Here is a 22,711-nt window from a genome sequence, read left to right as displayed (position 1 = left end):
GTATGCTACATACCTATCATGTCTAATAAATTCTACATCATGTCCCTGATGGCACTTCTTAATGCAGTTCACACATATGGCATTTCGATCTGTGGTGTTACAAGTGTGACATCTAAAAAATAAAAACATTTTTCTTAAACGTGTTATTCAAAATAACTATATTTTGTTTGTATATATTACCCTATGAGCTTTGGCTTACAAAAGAGACTAAAAATTTTTGTGGCTCTAGCCCATAGTTCTGTAGAGACTAAAATTAATTAAATGGATTTTCTGCTGAGGAAAACAATTATAGAAAGGCCGTTGAAACTTGCCTATTCAGCACTACTGAAACAATTTTGGGGAGAGGAATCAACATCCACTCCACACTTAAATGGACTTGTGCTTTTTCTGATATTTATGGTCTCAAACAGGATCATCCAATAGACCATAGAACTCAATGTGGACAGTTAAGTTATATTGTCTTTCCACTGGCAAATAACCAATTTACTCTTTCCTTTACTCACACATTTAACGGGGTGGGGGGAGGGGAATCACCATCTTCCTCCTTTTCTGGACTAACAAGTAATTTAGAAATATACCTGTAGAAGTCATGCATGGGATAGCTGGTATAACTTGATATTTTATATAAACATTGGCCTCTACTAACAGCCTTTTCTATGGCATCTTGATTGTTCATTATTTTGTTATCTGTAATAAAAGAAAAAAAGTGAAATTCTAGAGGACAGATTTAATCTTAAAAATATAGATTATAGGATTATTTTAATAAGTCAAAAGGTAACTAATGAATAAGCAAAGAAATGGATTTTCCTTGTACAAGACATTCTAACTAGAATTAAGTCAAAACTTTTTTCTATGAAAATAGTTTGAGCTGTTGCTAACTTTGTAGAGTGACAGAAGGAATTGAGTTATCGAAGCACACTGGCTTTTGAATATTATCTTTTCATGGCATAGTGCATGTATTTATAAGCAGAATGTAGACTCCAACATACCTTTCATTGTCACATTAACACCAGATGCTAAAAATAAGCCTCCAAACCGGTTGTTAAAAATCTGATTGCCTTCTAATGTTGCAGTTGCATGATTTGTAATTTCAATACCTGAAGTAAAATTTAAACAGCAGATGCATCACTATCTAGTTTCTTAAAAGGAACTTAATTCTTAACTAGGGAATAAAGTACAAATGTACTACTTTTAATAATGACATTTTAAAATTTCTTTGCAAACTAAGAGAACAGTGCCTAGGAATATGATTAGGTAGCAGCTGGTTTATATGCTGAAAAGGAACTAGATGGTTATTTGGATTATTAAAAGTAAATGCACTAGCAAAAAGTTGAAATATATATGCACTAGAGGCCTGGTGCATGAATTTGTGCACCAGGGGGTCCCTTGGCCTGGCCTGCAGGATTGGGCCGAAACTGGCTCTCGGACATCCCCTGAGGGGTCCTGGATTGCGAGAGGGCGCAGGCCAGGCCAAGGGACCCCATTGGTGCATGATTAGGGCCAGGGAGGGACGCAGGAAGTTGGCCGGCCAGAGGGACTGCAGGAGGGCTCCAGGGTGTGTCCGGCCTGTCTCAGTCCTGGTCAGCCGGACCCCAGCAGCAAGCTAACCTACCAGTGGGAGCGTCTGCCCCCTGGGGTCAGTGCATATCATAGCGAGCAGTTGAGCAGCCTTAGCATATCATTAGCATATTACTCTTCAGTTGAATGTATGACTGGACATTTAGCATATTAGGCTTTTATTATATAGGATAATACTTGGATTTAATTTACCAAGATGTAAAAATAATGTGTTTGTGAGGTCAGAGGGCTAGAATTTTTCTGTATTCCTAATAGCAGTACAAAGGTTGCATTTATTCTATTCCAATTAATGTTTCATAATTACTACTGAACAGCAAAGAGCAATATTTCTTACAGTTTGTGGAAGAATCCAGAACTTGGATTAGGTACTCTCATTGTTAACGGACAGGCATTCTGCCACTTTGGCAGCACACTTGGCACACCTTTAGTTATTAGGCAAAAAATACTAAAAACCAACCATTTTTAATGTATAGAAAAAAACAAGCTACAGGTAACAGAAGAAAATACAAACCTGCAGCAAATCCATCAAATATTCTGTTCTTCCGTAAGACTGGATGACTATTAGTGCTGATGAGAACACCTGCTTGAGCATTCCTGAAAATATCATTTTCTTCAAGGAGACCTATAATAAAATATTTTCTCAGATTAAAGCTAATGCATATAACAAATTTTAGTAGCCTTTTTGGTGGCATTTAGGTTTTTTTTTTTTTTTTTAAGTTTCTTATTTAACTGCATTGTAAAATTCACAGGATTAATTTTCCAGCCAAAAAGAAAGTTCATTAGTAATTCAGCATTTAAGGCAAGGTTTAGGCAAAAAATTGCAGGTATACATTCTAACTAATAAACTTCAAATTCCATGGTTGCAGGGACCATGTCTAGTTTACTCACCACTGCATCGTCTGTGCCTGGCACATAGATGATTCTCACTGAATGCTGCTGAATTACAATTAATTCCTTTGAAATATTTTTAGAACCTCTGTACCCTCGTTTCAGTTCAAGTTCTGATTATTTCTGGCCATTATTACTATGATTCTTTGATCAATTTCCTTTACTCCAGTCTCAGCTGCTGCTGTATTTTCCCAGGTTCCTACAACTCTTTTATCATGTCCCTTTCTCTGCTTAAAAAAAACCTTTCATAATAAAGTATGAAATTAACTTGCCATTTAAAGCCTTTGAAAATATTCCCCCCCAAGCTACTTATCTCATTTACCTATGTTCTGAATATTTAAATCCTTAATACCTTGGGTTTATATTATTTCCTCTTCTGGAATGTCCTGTACTCTATCTTGCTAATGTCACTTCCTCTGGAAAGTTTTCAGTTTTCTTTAATCAAATTATTAATTCTCTTGGCAGTTTAACAATTGCTAAGAGTCAGCCAGGAATCAGACTTCAGGTCTTCAAATATTGATTCCACCACTTAACTAGCTCTGAGTGGGCAAATAACTTACTTCTCATGGTCTCAGTTTCCTTTAAAATGGGCACAATATCACCACATACAATTATTATGAGGATTAAATTAATACATATAGAAATACATTGCACTAAATATTAGCTAGTATTGCTCCTATAAAACCTACTTATGTACAGTGAATTGTAGTTAGTTGTGAACTAGTGTTTCTCTGCTCCCTAAAGATGTGAAACATGGTCTTATTTTTATAGATATCTGACCCACCTGGTACTGACCTCTGAATTCCTTTTCCCCTGAAAAGAGTGTCCCAAGTTCCTGCCTCTATTCTTACACATGTCCACTAACCTCAAGTGCCATTGCATTGCTAAGATGTCCTAACTCCATACTGCATATACAAAGCCTTTTATGATTTGGGCCTAGTCCCCTTTCTCCAGCCTTAACTTCCAGTACCTCTTGTCTTACTAAATAAACCAGTTTTATTTAGACATTTGTTTACAATGTGCTACTCCATTAGACTGTAAACTTTCTGGATGTAGTACTGTTTTATTCACCATTATATCTTTAGTATCTGTATCACAGTGGTTGGTACAGAGGTGTTCAATTAGGAATAAAAAAATGAAAGAGTGAAAGAATGTTTTCTAAACCTGGAATGGCCTGCTTCCCACACGCCCTCCCACCATTTTCCTGTGAAGACTCAATTTTCAAGAGACATTTCAAGAATGATTTTACTCCATGAATCTTTCTCAGCACCTTGCAAATAAAACCACCATTCTGTAGTTTCCTCATTATATCTTTTAAAGACTCCTAACAGAGATATGTTACTTTATTGATTTACTAGATTATAAACTCCTGGAGAGAGTATGTCTTTAAGAAAATCATCCTTGCTTGGTTGCAGTAAATTTTGTTGATTAAATCTTGGTATGTCATAATAACTAGCTATCTTTCCACATAAGGTGAGCACACAATGTCGGGTCATTGATATTTCAGGAATGGTGATAAATTTGCATTAGACATTCTTTCCCAGTCTTTCTTCATGAACATGAATTTTCAAAGGGCAGGGACTGTGCAACTTTTGCCTCAATACAAAGTGAGTTGGCCTTTATGGATACCAAACCCGGCACACCTTAGCTTCATTAATTCCATTATCCAACAAACATCATTGTAAAATAGATACAAAGCAATACTTATCTATTACAGACATTTTCATATATTTACAGACCAATTAAGTCCTCAAACCTAGTTCTATAACTTGACTCTCAAGTTTATTATAATTATATCACTCTTCTGAATAATAAAAAGTCCACAGAGGCTGTGAACAAATTCTGCTACCTTAAAAAAGCCTTACTAACTAACAAACTGACATACTTATGGTGGTACAGAAAGAAAAGAAAAATACTGTAAACATCTGTTTCCTTTAACTCTAGGCACTAATCTCCTAAACCATCTCAAGACTTGATAAGAAAAAAAATTGAGATTCATGTTAACTGGCAATGCCATTGATGGTTAAAGATATAAAAGAAGAATAACTGAAAATTGGGGTTTTTACTAATGCAAAATTAACAACAATACCTCGACCCCCATTAAATATACAGATGCCACCATCTCTTCCATCATGGATTTTATTTCTTCTTAGTGTAGGGTTACTATCTGTCTTAATCCAGACTCCAGCCATTGCATTGTCAAATATTTCATTGTCTTCTATACAGCCGAGACCTATAAATGCAAAAATTTAGGTTATGTTACTTAGAAAGTATATTCCTGAAGACTATTAGCACTGCGAAACAGATGAAAGATTATACGTACCGGAGTTATAAACTAGAATTCCACCATTCTGTCCTCCCCAGATTTTGTTGCGCCTAATTTTGGGATTGCTTCCAGTCCTATGAATAGAATAGAAAACAATGCCATTTTAATTGCTTCTGTTCCTATATGCCATGAGGTAACAGTGAAAAAATACACATTAATCATAGATTTAACTATAGCCTGGCTGGTATGGGTCAGTGGTTGAGGTTGAGCGTCAACCTGTGGACCAGGTGGCCATGGTTTGATTCCTGGTCAGGGCACATACCTGGATTGCAGGCTATAGCCCCAGTGTGGGGCGTGCAGGAGGCAGCCAATCAATAGTTCTTTCTCATCATTGATGTTTCCATCTCTCTCTCCCTTCCTCTCTGAAATAAATAAAACTATACTTAAATAAATAAAAAAAAAAAGAATTAACTATACAATGGAATCCTTCGAAATGCTCTGAAAGTCTGCCAAAGAAATTCATTTAATTTAGCTTAATTTTATTTCCCACAGAACACACTTAACTATACTTTATGTTATTACTATAGTTTCTTATCATGTAAACTAAATGGAGGGGGTAAAAATAAATTATTATTATGTACTCCCCCTTATGTAAAATGAAGGGTTCAATTATATGATTAGGACTACTATAGTTCCAAAAACTGTTACAATATAGGGAAGAGGGGTTTAAAAGACTATTAATTTTATACAAACAGCATAAAAACAAAAGCTTCCATTTACGAATGCCTACAACATGTCAGGCATAGTTCACAAGTATTTTATATAGTCTTCCATAGTATCCAAGTTTGATAGAGTACATTGAATGCTGGCCTCAACTAGTCCAAGAAAAGTTATAATCTGACAATTTAAGGCAAGAGTATGGCAGAGTGTGAATTACAGACACACAAAGGTATAAAGACTGAGCAATGAATAAGAAAATTTCTTCTACATACTCCACGTATTTCTCATTCCCTCCCCAAAAAAAGCCAAATGTGAAAACATTTACCTTATCTGAACCCCTGAATACATATGATTATAGATATCATTGTCTTCTAGCACTCCATGTCCATTGTCATAAAAATAAACACCAACCTAAAATTAAAAAAAAAAATTAATTCATATGACAAAAGTGTTTAATAAAACAATGATTTCTCATACAGGAATCCAAGATAATCTTACCTGCTTGCCACTGTGTATCCTGTTTCTTCTCAGTACTGGAGTGCTGCCAGTTGTCACCCAGACTCCAGCCAGAGTATTACTATAGACTTCATTCTCTTCTATTACACCTTGTCCTTTCTCATGCTAAATAAAAGATACACTCATTACAATATCCATTTTGTATCAGCAAAATATAGTTTATAGTGTATTCCTCTCTTTAAAGACAGTTTTAACAAACTTAAAAAATTTTGTTATCAAGGTAAGGAGGCAATGATAACATTTTTATGTAGCCTCTAAGTTTAGGCCTCTAAAATGTTTATACTGTTCTTTATGTGGTTATGTACTTTTAAATCTATCATAAGAGCAGTAGCATGCAATTTTTTTTTTAGCAAAATCATTTATTTCATTCTAAGATATAGAGCAAACTGAAGATCTCTCATTTTGTAAGTTAACAGTTATTTCACATTATCACTGGTAAAGTTACTTCAAAATGATAAGGTTTCAGGGTTGCTAAAATTTTTATTTTTAGCAGATTAGAGACACGAATATTTCTAGAACTGTAAATAAAAATAAGTCACAAAAAACTTTCACAAAAATCTTTCAGAAATTAGGATCCTATTATTTTCTTACTTGAATCAGTTGTAACAGTTTCAGATACCATGGTGACCAGAGGACATACACAGGTTTTAAAATTTTGGGAGATGCTCAATTATATTGCAACATAAATTCAAAAGAAAATTGGCCTTTCAGAAGATAAAAATATTCAAGTCTAGTATTATTAGTATTTTCAGTGTTATTACTTTTGGAAAATTTCAGAGATTCATACAGTAGTCACACTGGCAAAATTCCAGTGCAACAAATATAACTCAAGACTGACAATCAGTTGTTACTTCATATTGCCAATTATAATAAAAATCTTTAATATAAAGGTGTATTTCCTATGCCTAAATTTAGTCAGTTAATTAAATTTTATAGAACACTACACACACTATAAAATTAAGTCTTTCATATATACTGGCAGGGAGAAAAGAATCTTATTCGTTGTCTAAATATTAAAGACAGTTACAGATTCATACTCTAAAAGTTGGACTATCTTAAGCTAAACATAATTCTGCCCCCTCCTCCCTACTCCTCTGGTTTTGATGTATGAAATTCTAGAACTCTATTCATTAACTTACCACATAAATCCCACCATGCTGGCCATCATGAATTTTGTTATGTCGAACAATTGGACAACTATTTGTCCTAATCTGAATTCCTGCTAATGCATTTCCTATTTAAAAATAAAAGTTACAGTATCAACATATGGAGCCTAGCGAAACATAGTAAAAGTCTTACATTCTGTAGTAATTTCACAACTCTGTGAAATATGTAATATGTAATATTCAGAAAGATACTTATGGCCCATGAGTAATACAAGACAAAACTGAAGGAACTAAGTGTAAAAAAATAAATGCAAAGGATTGTAGGCATTATAAGTATAGTGGTTAAGGGTAGAGACAATCGGTTAGGCTGCATAGTTTTAAATCCCAGGAATTCTGTCTACTTCCTATGTGATTTTGAATAAGTCATTTACCATCTCTGTACCTTTGTTTCTTGATCACTAAATGTAGCTATTTAATAGTATTTACTTCACAGGGTTGATGTGAATATTCTATGACTTAATTTAGATAAGGTGCTCAGAATAGTGCCTGACACTGAGTAAACTTTATGTATTATCAGGTGTTAGCAAAGGAGAAAGTCCAGGAACATATCAGTGTCTAGCACATAGACATCAGTAGTTTGCTAAGTTTTAATGAGGATTATTTTCCCTTCCTAGTAGTACCAAAGTAACAAACTACCATAGCAATAATTTATTAATTATCAAACAATGGAATAATTTAAGGAAACTGTAGATACTCCTTGAATCTATCTACCTTATTTCTATTTTGATCCCTGGTATCTGGCATAGTGCCAGGTACATAGTAGGTATTTAGTAAATGTTTGTAGGTGAATAAATATCACAGAAAATCTTTAATGAGAATTTAAAAAATTGGATCAGTTCTACTTGGATAGTGTCAAACTGTTCCATTTTGCTACTGTGAGGTAGAGAAGTCAAACTCTAAAATTTTATAGACCAAAGCCACATGCTTACCATAAATGTCATTTCCTTCAATAAGGCCTCGTCCATCACCAAAGATGTAAACTCCCCCTTGATTTCCATTAAATATAGAATTCCCCCTATAATTACATGAAATAATAAAAATAAGAATCTATTCAGCAAACTTACTTGTTTTATACAATTAATTGTAAGGTCACTCATGGTCATGTGACCTTGGAAAATTATTTAACTTCTATGATCCTCAGTTTCCTAATCCATCAAATGAGGTACTCAGACTAGATGATTTCTAAATTCCTTTCTAGTTCTAAGACCTAAAGCTTTGGAAAAGTCATCTAATATCTGAGACAAAAGAGCATTCTTGAAAATTCTCCTTAGAACAACTAACTCATTCAAAATAATTTTTATAAAACTGCTCTAGACGCATTTGTTGAATACTAACAAGATGGAAATTCCATATTATACTTTCTATGAAAACCAGTGGAAAATAAAATTTGACAAAAATACGTCATGGTCTTTTTTTAAAAAAATATATATTTTATTGATTTTTTACAGAGAGGAAGGGAGAGGGATAGAGAGTTAGAAACATCAATGAGAGAGAAACATGGATCAGCTGCCTCCTGCACACCCCCTACTGGGGATGTGCCTGCAACCAAGGTACATGCCCTTGACCAGAATCGAACATGGAACCCTTCAGTCCGCAGGCCGACGCTCTATCCACTGAGCCAAACCCAGGGCACGTCATGGTCTTTAATTAAATTATAATAGCTCTGTACAACAGTCTTAACCAATGCCGTTAAGACTGGATCTATTGCCCTAGCCCAGTGGTTGGCAAACTGCGGCTCGCGAGCCACATGCGGCTCTTTGGCCCTTTGAGTGTGGCTCTTCCACAAAATACCACGTGTGGGCGCGCACATACAGTGCAATTGAAACTTCGTGGCCCATGCGCAGAAGTCGGTTTTCGGCTCTCAAAAGAAATTTCAATCGTTGTACTGTTGATATTTGGCTCTGTTGACTAATGAGTTTGCCGACCACTGCCCTAGCCGGTTTGGCTCAGTGGTTGGAGTATTGGCCCATGGACTGAAGGGTCCCAGTTTCAATTCTGGTGGTCAAAAGCACTTACTTTGGTTGCAGGCTCCATCCCTGGCCCCAGTCGGGGCATGTGCAGGAGGCAACCAATCGATGTTTCTCTCTCCCCCGCCTTCCTTCCACTCTATCTAAAAAATCAATGGAAAAAATATCTTCGGGTGAGGATTAACAAAAAAATAAAAAAGACTGGATCTATTTGTTTCCTTACTGTGGCCAGAGGGAGTGGCAGAAACTATTAAAGAAAAGTGACAGGCCTGGCTGGCGTGGCTCAGTGGTTGAGTGTCAATATATGAACCAGGAGTTTCACAGTTTGATTCCCGATCAGGATATATGCCCAGGTTGTGGGCTCAATCCAAAGCAGGAGGCAGTCGATCAATGATTCTCTCTCATCATTGATGTTTCTATTGCTCTCTCCCTCTCTGAAATCAATAAAAAAAGAAATAAACACACATCAGGTTTAAGTTTTTACTTTTTATTATTCTTAGTCGCTCTGATCAAAATCTTTGAGACAGTTTCCTGAGTTATTCTATTGGCGGACTCTTAAGAAAAACCCACCAACCAAAAAAAAAAAAAAAGCCCTGGCTGCTGTAGCTCTCAGTTGGTTGGGTGTCGTCCCATGCACAAGGAGGTTGCTGGCTCAATCTCTGGTAGGGGGCATGCAAGAGGCAGTTGATTCATGTTGAGCTCTCACATCAATGTTTCTCTCTCTCTCTCTCTCTCTCTCCCTTTCTTTTTTAAAAAAAATATATTTTATTGATTTTTTACAGAGAGAGGAAGGGAGAGGGAGAAAGAGTTAGAAACATCGATGAGAGAGAAACAGAAACATAGATGAGAGAGAAACATCAATCAGCTGCCTCCTGCACACCCCCCACTGGGGATGTGCCTGCAACCAAGGTACATGCCCTTGACCGGAACTGAACCTGGGACCCTTGAGTCCGCAGGCCGACATTCTATCCACTGAGCCAAACTGGTTAGGGCTCCCCTTTCTTTAAAAAATCAATAAACTATTCTTTAAAAAAGAGACAGGTCATTCTGGTTCTAAGAGAAGGCCACAGCCCTTTTTTTCTCATCTACAATGCATTGTGATGAATTTAAAGTTAAAATCACAGCATTTAGAATTGTTCAGGAAGTAATATCGTACACAGCTTAGATCACTGATAAAAACTGAACAGGACACACACAAAAAATAAATGCAATAGCTATGCTCATTCAGATGTACAGGCTTTTACTAGGAAAAGTTATTTTATAGTGGTCGAGTATCTAGGGAAACATTAAGAGCTAAAGCTAAGTATCTTAACTTTTCTTTTTTCTTAATATATTTTTATTGATTTCAGAGAGAAAGGGAGAGGGAGAGAGAGAGAGAAATATCAATGATGAGAGAGAATCATTGATCAGTTGCCTCCTGCATGCCCCACACTGGGGATTGAGCCTGCAACCCAGGTATGGACCCTTCAGTCCACAGGCCGACGCTCTATCCACTGAGCCAAACCGGCTAGGGCTCTTGACTTTTCTTACAAAACAAAGTAAAAAAGTAATTTCCACTCATAATACTTATAAATACCTTATCGTTGGGTCACTATTTGAGGTAATCCATACACCTGCAAAGTTGTTTGCATAGATTTTATTCTCTATGAACTGTCCTCTTCCTTTTTCGTGGACATATATTCCTCCAGTCTGCCCATGATGAATTTCACATCGAACCACTGTGGGGTTAGCATAGGCTTTTACTTCAAAGCCTGCTATCCTGTTTCTGTGTATGTTGCAACTTTCAAAGTAACCCTGAAGAAATACAGAAATTAAACCTGTAGGTAAGGCTAGTTTCCTAGAAGAAACATAAAAAAAACTCACATTTTTAAATGTACACGTCAAAATTAAGTATCAGAGATGTTCAAGAGTAGGAATAAAACAAAGATATTTACTAAATTTCAAATGATAAACATGGAAGGAAATATTTTAATTTCAGTACAACAAAACTACAAATACTCTAATTAGTCTGAATATATTCAACACCAGGAAAGAAAAATAGTTAAGTATGCATTTCCTTCAACAAAAGATTTATAAGTATTAAAGACACTAAGTCCTTGTAGCCTTAAAACTGTCCCAAGAAATTAACTTCTAAAAAGTTGACATAAGGATATAAGCAGAGCCTACAGAAAAAGACACACAAAATAACTTTCATCCTAGCCACATAATAGTGAACTAGCTAAATAAAATGTTTTTGAAGACTTATGCTCAAGGTATACACACTATCATGTTAAATGAAAAGAACAGTATATTCTTCAAGGTAGTATACATTAAATATGACCTAAATTTTACTAAAGAAAAACAACCTGAAGGATTAAACAAAAACATGAAGGTATGACCATTTGAGTAGTGATATTTATTTGTATCCTTTATAACCTCTCTGAATTTCTTAAATTTTCTACAATGGATGTTTTACTTACTTTTGTAATGAGGATGAAAGTACTCTAACACTGCCCTGGCCTGTTTGGTTCAGTGGATAGTACATCAGTCTGTGGACCAAAGGGTCCTGGGTTCGATTCTGGTCAAGGGCACAAACCTCGCAGGCTCCTCCCCAGCCGGGCTCTGGTCAGGGCATGTGCAGGAGGCAACCAATCAATGTGTTTCTCTCACATCGATGTTTCTCTCTTCTACTTCCCTTTCTCTTCTACCTCTCTAAAACCAATGGAAAAATATCCTCGGGTGAAGATTTAAGGAAAAAAAAAGTACTCCAATACTAATATCTTAAATTCTAAGACTCAATCAATATTGAATATTAAGAGAAAAAATAAGACTTATAAGATGGCATTTCTAAAAAACCATTTTATTTCCTTTGTCTATCCCTTCAACGGAATGTGTTTGAGCTTGTTTTGGCAGCACATATATTAAAACTAGAATACAGAGATTAGCATGGCTCCTGAACAATGATTATACACAAACTAGAGGCCCGATGCATGAAGATTCATGCAAGAATGGGCCTTCCTGCCGAAACCGGTTTGGCTCAGTGGATAGAGCATCGGCCTGTGGACTGAAGGGTTTGATTCCGGTCAAGGGCATGTACCTTGGTTGCGGGCACATCCCCAGTGGGAGGTGTGCAGGAGGCAGCTGATCGATGTTTCCCTCTCATCGATGTTTCTAGCTCTCTATCCCTCTCCCTTCCTCTCCATAAAATACCAAAAAATTAAAAAAAAAAAAAAAAAAGGGCCTTCCTTCCCCTGGATGCTGGCACCGCCTTTGCTCCAGCCCGAACTGCCTTTCTGCCTTCCCATGCTGCCCAGAGGCCTAGAGCTGCTGGGGCTATGTGGAACACCTGTATCGTCGCCATGGCGATGACACAAGTGTCCCACCCTGCCCCACCCCCAGCCACTTGGTGCCTGTGTATGCAAATTAACCCACCATCTTTGTTGGGTTAATTTGCATACCCACTCCTGATTGGCTGGTGGGCGTCGCAAAGGTACGGCCAATTTGCATCTTTCTTATTAGTGTAGATTTGTTAAATGTTCCATATTTTGTGCAGTGCCCCGACATCCTCACACCCTTTGATTAGCTCAGAAGAAATATGTGGCACTCAATAGCAAAATTGTGACTTTTCACCACACACATAGACTAAACGTGCTCCCTTTAACACTATGTATTTTCTTATGCTACCTTCCATGTGTTGGCCTGTACTATTTCTATATTTTGTCATATCCATTTGCACCTGATCATAAGCTCCTGAAGAGAACTATTCAACTATACAAACTTTACACACACACAACAAGCACTCAAGTAGGATGTGACAAACTTGCCACAGAAATCTAGAAGAGTTTAAAACAGGATGTAATTTTGACTACTACTGTAGTACAATACATATTTAATGCTTTAAAAACATGGACCTCTGAGCATAACATTCAGAAGTAGTTTTCAGGTTTCATTTTACAGAGATAAAGTGTAAATTATTTCTAATTTACCACTTTACATATGGATTATAATTTTTTTTAAAATTGAGGGTTACATAAAAAATAGCTTCTTTAAATATGAAAAATTTTTTTCTTCTTTGATTTTATACCTAATAAATGTTCACTGGGTGAAGATACAGACTATTATGGCAAAACTGAACATCAAAGAAACAAAAACAAATTAAAAAACAGGATAAACTAAAAGAACTTAATGTTCTATTGAAACAAACATTTTTCTGATGTTTTTATCACTAAGAAGGGAGCTCAATTAGTCTCTCAGTCTCTCTCTGCCTAGAGTTAAATGACTTACCTGATTAGTAAACCTGGGAAAGAATAAACTGGGTATGCTCAATTCAGCTTCACCCTTTTCCTCATGGAAGAGAGAAGATAGTATGCCTTCTGCTACAACTCACAAACACTGCCTATGACTAAGTGGGCAAGCCTATTTAATTTTGGGGTTCAGTTAAACAGACCCAATTTGGTTTTCATTCTAAGCTGTATCTTCCAACTTTAAGAGCAATAAAGATAATATTTCAGCCTACTCTTGTTACTTTATGGCTTTATTTCTTAATTTGTTAATGCAGCGAGGAAAGGTATGCTACTTAAAAAAAAACCACGTATTTTCATTGATTTGAGAGAGGAAGGGAGAGGGAGAGAGAGAAACATCAATGACAGAAAATCATTGATTGGCTACTTCCTGCAGGCCCCACACTGGGGATCAAGCCCACAACCCAGGCATGTGCCCTGACCGGGAATCAAACTGTGACCTCCTGGTTCATAGGTCAACGCTCAACTACTGAGGCATGCCGGCCAGGCAGGGAAAGGTTTGCTATTTATTGGGCTTCCATGAAGATTCCAGTAGCAGGCTACTGTTATGTACTGGCTATCCAAGTTAAACATATAGTAATACTACAAGTATGCTTTGCTGTATATTTACTAAAAATTATTCAAATGTGGGAAAGCTCTTTCTCTGTTTTCTTTAGGCTTTAATTTTGTACAATGGGAGTCAACTAGATTCACAAGTTTATTTAGGCAAAGAGCAAACCACTCTCTTTATTTTCCCTCAGCCAGAGGCCCATACTTTAAATTCTTTCAGCTACCTCCATTTTTTTTGGTTAATCCTCATCCGAGGTTATTTTTCCATTTATGTTTAGGCAGAGTGGAAGAGAGAGGGGGAGACAAAGAGAAACATCGACGTGAGAGAAACACATCGATTGGTTGCTTCCTGCATGGCCCCAACCAGGCAGGGCCTAGGCCGGGGAGGAGCCTGCAACCGAGGTACGAACCCTTGATGGGACTTGAACCTGGGACCCTTGGTCTGCACGCTGACGCTCTATCCACTGAGCCAAACCGGCTAGTGCAATCTAGCATTATATTTTTAAGTAAAGATTTGTATTGCTGTATCTTGAGTTTTCAGTATTAGGTATTATTTACTGACTTCCTATTATGGAAGATGAGAATTTAACTTTCCTACATTTCTATTCCTCATCACAAACATTCATATGCTCTTCCAATGTAGTTACATCATAATGTGGTTAGATTAGTGTGCTAGTCAGAGCTGAGCTGTCAAGTATAACTATATATTCTTTGCTGCACAATTTTTTATTTTCCCTGTAGTAGTTATTTTGTCCTTCTCCTTTGCTTAAATCTCTAGTGATAATCTATTCTAAACTTGCTACCAGTTGTTTAAATTACCTAACATATTTACATTCCACATTAGTTTTACCAATTTATCTTCCTAAATACAAGCAGGTTTTATAACCTGCTCTAATGTGGACTGGTTACCCTGGTCATAGGCACAGGTCACTTACCATATTTATTTTTATTTATTGATGAGAGAGAGAGAGAGAGAGAGAGAGAGAGAGAGAGAGAGAGAGATGGATTTGTTGTTCCACTCATTTATGCATTCATTGGTTGATTCTTTTTTAAAAAAATATATTTTATTGATTTTTTACAGAGGAAGGGAGAGAGATAGGGAGTTAGAAACATTGATGAGAGAGAAACATTGATCAGCTGCCTCCTGCACACCCCCTACTGGGGATGTGCTTGCAGCCAAGGAATATTCCCTTGACCAGAATTAAACCTGGGACCCTTCAGTCTGCAGGCTAATGCTCTATCCACCAAGCCAAACCGGCTAGGGCTGGTTGATGGTTGATTCTTGTATGTGCCCTGACCTAGGATCAAACCCGCAACCTTGGTATATCAGGACTATGCTCTACCAATTGAGCTACCCAGTCAGGGCCATATTTAATTTAGATTATGGTTAAAAATGTTCCCTACATCTACCAACAATGCAGTTTGTAATCTCTATCTATTGTTTTAGAGTAACTTTCAAGAAGAGAAAGCAACAAAAAAGTTTTTTCATGTCTTAAAACCATAGGCCTCTGCTATAACTGTGACTTTATTACATTCATAAAGAACCACTGGTTGACTTATAGTTTTATAATTTTACAAGGAAACCTATTTCATTATTATTCTGGGTTAAAGGGCTCTAGTTAATGTAATTATGCTTTAAAATACATTTTAATGAAATGCATGTGTTTTGTTGAGATGCCTTTAGCGCAAAATGGTAGAATTTAAATGCAATACAGACTGTAGGTAGAATTTAAATGCAAATCACAAAAGCTCCAATAGCCCTAAGTGGTTTGGCTCAGTGGATAGAGCGTCGGCCTGTGGACTGAGGGATCCCAGGTTTGGTTCCGGTCAAGGGCATGTACCTTGGTTGTGGGCACATCCCCAGTGGGAGGTGTGCAGGAGGCAGCTGATCAATGTTTCTCTCTCAACGATGTTTCTGACTCTCTCTCCCTCTCTGTAAAAAATCAATAAAATATATTAAAAAAAAAAAGTTCCAATATTTATGCAAAACTCCAAAGGCATGAACATTTTACCCCATTTATAATGTGATTTACTGCCCTACCAGAAGATACAAGATTGCTAATAGTTTATTCTATATTTAAAATAAAAGCTCATAAAGTTATAGGCAAAAGCATTTCTAAGTTTCTGCCAGACACATTACTGCAAATTATTACTCTATCAATTTAAAAACTTAACATTGATATAAAAGTAAAAGATGAGACTAAACACTTTTTATTTAAAAATTTCTGAAATGAAATATTCTTTATTAAATATAAAGGCACTCAATTATTTCTCTTAAAACTCTCCAAACCCACTGCCCAAAAGAACAAAAAGGAGAAAAAAATATGCTATTTTCATTGAAATAAACTTCCATAACTTCAAACTATAATCTATAAAATACCTGCTAAATTCTATGAAATCTGGATAAGGAAAACAGGGTGCTGAGAGCACAAATGTTACCTTAAACATTCAGCCAGATAGTTTCTTCTAAGTCACTGAAGATTCTAATAAGCCTACCCAGTGACCTACTAAAGTGATGAATAGAACACAGGAGAAGAGGAAACAGAGTAATATTTTCATAGAAATAACTTCAGGCATAAGAAGTAAATCTGAAGAAAACACTACATTATGTGTAATTTCTGTCATATAAAACTTAAGTTTCCTATCTAAGGAAGAATATCCAAAGCAAAGTGAGAGAAGAGAAAGGATGGCTAGATTTCAACACAGAGAATCTGTCATGACTTAAATTCATAAACTTAGAATAAATGTCTCAAAAACTCTATTTTATTATTATTTTTATTGATTTCAGAGAGGAAGGGAGAGGGAGAGATAGAAACATCAATGATGAGAGAGAATCATTGATCGGCGTTCTCTGCATGCCCCCTACTGGGGATCAAGCCCGCAACCCAGGCATGTGCCCTGACTGGGAATTGAACTGTGACCTCCTGGTTCATAGGTTGACACTCAACCACTGAGCCACGCTTGACCAGGCTGTCTCAAAAAATTTATATCAATTTGGCATCATTATGGCATTTTAATTTTATTGAACAAAAATAACACTCTTCAATGGAGTTAATATTAAACAAAGATAATTGGGGAACTGAACATTATTTTTAGCAGTGAGATTGACATTGTGGTTATGTGAGACAGAAAAAAGAAAGAATCCCTAGTTTTAAAGATACATGCGGAAATATTTACAGATGGGATAATGATGTCAGGATTTGCGTAAAAAAAAAAAAAAAAAAAAAAAAAAAAAGACCAACAAAAAACAGAGAATAAAGAAGAGAGTAAGGAGTGAGCAAAGAGGTATAGATTAAACAGAGTTGGCCATGAATTGATAGTTGTTGAAGGTGGAGGTGGGTATATGGGGATTAATTATACCGTTCTCTCGAGTTTTACCTATGTCAGAAAGAGTCCATAAAATAAAAATACATTAAAAATTAGAGATAAAAACCAACTGAAAACAAAACAGAAAAGGAGACAAAATTATGGAGATAATAAAGAACATAGATTTGAAGAAATCACACAAAACTTTAAGTAAAAGAACACAGTAATATAGATAATAGAAGATAGCCAAGTTTCTAAAGGAAAGAATAAACATATGAACAGAGAAGCAAATCTCCACCAGAAAGGGATCCCCCGCTCTGTGCCAAAAAAACCCAAAAAAAACCAACCCACAAAAAACCTTGGACTTATCTTAAAAATGACTACAAAATTCAGAGGGAAAGAAAGTACCGGTATAATAAAAACTAAACACTCAACCAAGTTTAAAGTTAATGGATAGGCCACTTTCAAGTGGCAAGAATTTAAGGCTACAATACCAGAAACCATTAAAAAAAAATAAAAAACGTCTAGCTCTAGCTGATTTGCTAAGTGGATAGAGCGTCGCCCTGCAGACTTGAAGGGTCCTGGGTTGGATTCCAGTCAAGGGCACATGCCCGGGTTTTGGGCTCAATCCCCAGTACGGGGCATGCAGGAGGCAGCCTATCAATGATTCTCTCTCAGCATTGATATTTCTCTCTCCCTCTCCTTTCCTCTCTAAAATCAATAAAAACATATTAAAAAATAAAATAAAATAAAAAACACCTAGATGACAAAGCTCAGCCATTCCAAGAATAAATCAAAATAAAAAATTCAGCAAAGGCCCTGACCAGTTTGGCTCAGTGGATAGAGCGACGGCCTGCGGAATGAAGGGTCCCAGGTTCGATTCCGGTCAAGGGCATGTACCTTGGCTGCACGCACATCCCCAATAGGAGGTGTGCAGGAGGCAGCTGATTGATGTTTCTCTTTCATCGATGTTTCTGACTCTCTATCCCTCTTCCTTCCTCTCTGTAAAAATTCAATAAAATATATTAAAAAAAAAAATTCAGGAATGGAGAAACTCTGATTAAAGGTCTGAAGATAAATAAATATAGAGTAGCCTAACCACTTTGGCTTGGTGGATAGAGCGTCGGCCTGTGGACTGAGGGGTCCCAGGTTCGGTTCCGGTCAAGGGCATGTACCTTGGTTGTGGGCACATCCCCAGTGGGAGGTGTGCAGGAGGCGGCTGATCAGTGTTTCTCTCTCATCGATGTTTCTGACTCTCTCTCCCTCTCCCTTCCTCTCTGTAAAAAATCAATAAAATATATTTAAAAAAATATAGAGTAAACATAGAGCGATAACTATAAATGTTATAAACCTTTACAGAAGACAAATGAGAATATAAATAATGGGGTAGAGATAGGTTAAAAAATCTTTTATGATTCATTCTTATAAGTACAGAAATTTAAATCCTAAGTATGTAATAGATAAAAACCATTTCAGAGAATAAAAATATAAATATAATTAAATAACATAAAGATAGAGGACAACACAAAAATTAGTTTAAATATTTATTCTGATGTTCCTTGAAGTTCTATAGAAACCATGTCAAATTTTAAAAAGGTTATTTTTAGTGATGCCCTACCAATCATGGGGTGCAACGCAAAGAAGACAGCCAAAAGAATAGAGTTAAGTCCTTACTACAATTTTAAGCAAGATGACATATAAAGAAACTAATTTAACCACTGGCTGACATAAGCAAGAGTTAAGTTTCTACAACGTATTTCTGGTTACAAAAACATGACCAAATTTCTAAATTAAGACACAAAACACTTACTTTAGACACTGAAGTAAATGTGAGCTATACATACATCTAAGAAAGATTAATAAAAATAAGATGATTATTTCCAACCTGCTTATTCCAGTTTAGGGTCACAGGTGGCCAGAGCCTACCTGTAGCTCATAGAGCAAGGAAGAACCAAACCTGGACAGGATGCCCTTCCATCTCAGGGCACACTCACGATTTAGACACCAATTAACCTAATATGCACATCTTTGCGACATGGAAAACCAGAGCACTAGGAGAAAACTCATGCAAATTTGGAAAGAACATGCAAACTCCACACAGACAGTGGCCCCAGCCTGGAATCTCCCCTTCCCCCTCATCAACATTACAACAAAACAACATTATGCGAGGGCCTGCCATATCCTTGGAATAGAAGAACATTCTACCAAAGGATTTTAAAAGATTGTATCGCAATACTAAAACACACAACAGACCCAACATATACTTTATTTTGACTCTTCCCTTACAAATCTATATTATCTTAATAAATCTCTTCATTAATCCTTAATGGGAATATTTATCTGTAGCACTGCCTAGAGTTGTTTAAAAAAAGTTATAAAAATTTCAAACCCAAATTTATAAAAAATAAACTGTATGGAGTGTGTGATGAGGAATAAATGATGACGATGAACTTTAGTAAGTAAACATCATCATAGGTCTTTTAAAAATGAGGGAATTTACCCAGGTTAAAATTATCTTGGTACCTCAAATCATTTGTGAATGAGACCAGGGGCATGCATAAATATGGTACTTGAATAGTACGTTAACTCTGGGGCAGTCTAAGGCAACACAGGCAAATAAATACTAGCATAGTATAGTTCCATTACAAAGTAAGACACCATTTAGGAACTATAACCAATGCAGGCCTCTAAGGGAGGGCAGAATCTCAAGATTCTTATGTTTTGACATCCTCCAAACCTTTGCTCAAATTCCCCAATTCCCACCTCCTTGGAGAAAGCAGTACAATTTGCAACAAAATGTCAGTTTCTTTATTCTAGCTGGAAAGGGCAAATGGTCATCTCCACTCTGCTTTTTTATCAACAGGTCTATGCTACAACCCAAGTTGTAAGTGAACGGTTTCTCTCAGGTTACAGTTACCCCACAAATGATGAAGACTGAATGGTCTGAAACCATTTACCAGTAGTTCGAATCAGAACTTGATAAAAGGGTAACTCCTCATAGTCTCGTTCAGTTTTAAAAAGAGTTCTGCATTAGAGTTTTAGGTACAAATGCTGAAAATAAAAAATTTCCTTCATTAACTGATTAATTTGTGTAAGTGCCTCCAATGTTCCCAAGTTGCTTGACTAATACTACATAATAGAAACAAAACTTCACCATAATCCTATGTACCACCATGTCACCACCCCCTCCTCTCCCATTTCATAAAAAACGTTGCCAATGCTGTAAGTAGGACTTGAAAATTACCTCAATGAAAATTAGACATTAAATGAAAAGTATAACAGACAACCAAGAACATTATTTTGAGTTCGTAGCCTAAGAGAGCTCAAAAAGGCTGTTCCTAGAAAATTGTGTAAAACGACATAGTATTATTTAAAACATATCATCCATAGAGATGCCTAATTAACTGCTGCATAACAATATTATAGCTGATATTTTATTATCACTGTATCTCTTACTAACGTTCTGCCAGTTAAAAAAATTTTTTTTTCAGGAGTAAAATGGAAGTCAAATTAATAATGTAACCATTAGTTCTCAAAGTGTAGTTGATAAACAACCTGTATTAAACTCACATATGATGCTTATTAAAAATGCATATCCTGGGTCTGATCCTTGAAAATTCTGATTTATAATATATGGATTTTTCTGCACACTTACATTTCAGAACTACTGGATTAGACATGAATTCCTCTCAAATGTCACATCAATTCCCTAAGGACTCCATCTTTTCTACATTATTATAGTGTGAGAACCATGAATTTATAGAATATTGCATACTGATTTAAAAATATAATGCTGAAATCGCTTTTAAACCTATACCATATAATAGAAACAAATAATTTGGTGGTTATAAAATCTTGAAACCTATTTGAAATCTAACTAATATGAGGTCAGCTTTTCTATTAAAAATGTTCTTACCATGCCATGATCAAATGTGAACACACCAACATCACGTCCATGATGAATATGATTCCGTCTAATAATTGGGTTTCCATGATTTTTAACCCATATCCCAGCCAAAGCATTATTGGAAATTTCATTATCTTCATATATTCCCTACAACAAATAATCAGAAATAAACATTAGTAAAACTTGAAAAAATATTTTAAAAGAATAAAACAACAAAGTTAAAGAAATACCTGTGCATGATCTGTTATATAAAGTCCAACATTTTCACAGTCGCTGATATTACAGTGCTTGATAGTGGGACATGCTCCTTGACCACTAACACATACTGCAGAGCCAACTGTAAGGAAAATACTTTATTTAAGAACTTATTGGGCCACAACACAGAGACTCATTTTATAACAAAATATAAAGAAACACTAACCTGTACATGTACTTCTGATGATACAGTGATCAATAATAGGACTACAATTTACTGTAATCTCTAAGCAGTGGTGTGCATTGTGGTGTTGAGCAGATTTGTCATCAGGGTTAAACTGAAAAGTAGAAATTTTGTTAAATAAACAACCACTGCTTTAATGATTTCAACATATTATTTTAAATCTTAAAATTTCTTACCCTTATTGTCATATATCCAACATAAGCATCCTCAGAACCTTCCATAAAAACAAAGGTTGAATCTCTAGTGTTTTCAATTATAACTTTGTCTGCTACTTTTCCAGGTGCTGTGGAGAAGATATTTAAAGCATATTACCTTTATCAGACAGATGAAATGGAAATTTAAAAGTAACTTTAAAAAATACACTTTAAAAATACAGTAATACTTTGCCATAAAACTAGTAATGTAGAACTTTTTTATTGTTTTAAGTTGGGTATTTTTCAGAGGGCGAACTTTTAAAAGTTATTACTTTTAAATAATGAGAGGACTAATACTCATTTAATTGATAACTATATTTCACTTGCCGTCATATTTAATGTAGATATTATTTGAGTATCATATTGAAATCCATGTATAATACTTCTAAGAAGGTTCAATTGCAAATAGTACTTATTATCCAAAAGAGACCTATTTATTTACATTTATTACCAAAATTGGCCTTAATTTGGAAAGTAATAAAAATCTATAGGCAGAAATTTTCTACACTCTCCCTCCTCACTTTTCTTCATGATGGAAATGGGGGAGGAAAGCAGAAAGGGCAGTAAATGCAAACTTTATTAACAAGTAATAATTATTAGCCATCTTAAAATGGTCTATGTACTATATCCTTAAAAAATCAGAGGGAGCCCAGCTGGTGTGGCTCAGTGGTTGAACATTGACCTATGAACCAAGAGGTCACGGTTTGATTCCTGGTCAGGTCACATGCCCAGGTTGTGGGCTTGATCCCTGGTGTGGCGTGTGCAGGAGGCAGCCGGTCAATGGTTCTCTCTCATCATTGATGTCTCTCTGCCTCTCTCTCTCTCTCTTTCCCCCTCTCCCTCCCTCCTGTCCTATTCTTCCTCTCTTAAAAAAAAAATCATAGCATATGATTTGACTGATCAGTGCTCAATAAATATTTTATTACATTTACTCT

General features: G+C 36.0%; 1 protein-coding gene across 4 annotated transcripts in view; it reads right to left on the bottom strand.

Annotated features, from left to right (window-relative positions):
* FBXO11 (F-box protein 11) overlaps window positions 1-22,711 on the bottom strand; it is a 91,870-nt gene that overhangs the window by 1,435 nt on the left and 67,724 nt on the right. For all 4 annotated transcript variants that reach the window (XM_080683257.1, XM_080683256.1, XM_080683258.1 and 1 more), the window contains exons 8-22: window positions 21,759-21,865; window positions 21,565-21,676; window positions 21,374-21,480; window positions 21,153-21,290; window positions 10,678-10,895; window positions 8,064-8,149; window positions 7,108-7,202; window positions 5,951-6,073; window positions 5,778-5,863; window positions 4,790-4,866; window positions 4,556-4,699; window positions 2,090-2,200; window positions 990-1,097; window positions 579-687; window positions 14-112 (exon numbers count right to left, since the gene is read on the bottom strand). In XM_080683257.1, coding sequence (XP_080539383.1) covers window positions 14-112; window positions 579-687; window positions 990-1,097; window positions 2,090-2,200; window positions 4,556-4,699; window positions 4,790-4,866; window positions 5,778-5,863; window positions 5,951-6,073; window positions 7,108-7,202; window positions 8,064-8,149; window positions 10,678-10,895; window positions 21,153-21,290; window positions 21,374-21,480; window positions 21,565-21,676; window positions 21,759-21,865 — 1,720 coding nt within the window. The remainder of the gene's footprint in view (window positions 1-13; window positions 113-578; window positions 688-989; window positions 1,098-2,089; window positions 2,201-4,555; window positions 4,700-4,789; window positions 4,867-5,777; window positions 5,864-5,950; window positions 6,074-7,107; window positions 7,203-8,063; window positions 8,150-10,677; window positions 10,896-21,152; window positions 21,291-21,373; window positions 21,481-21,564; window positions 21,677-21,758; window positions 21,866-22,711) is intronic.

Source organism: Plecotus auritus, assembly GCF_963455305.1.
Source record: "Plecotus auritus genome assembly, chromosome: 8".
Lineage (NCBI taxonomy): Eukaryota > Metazoa > Chordata > Mammalia > Chiroptera > Vespertilionidae > Plecotus > Plecotus auritus.
The sequence above is the reverse complement of the archived record's forward strand: the minus strand, read 5'-3'. Positions and strand labels throughout refer to the sequence as shown.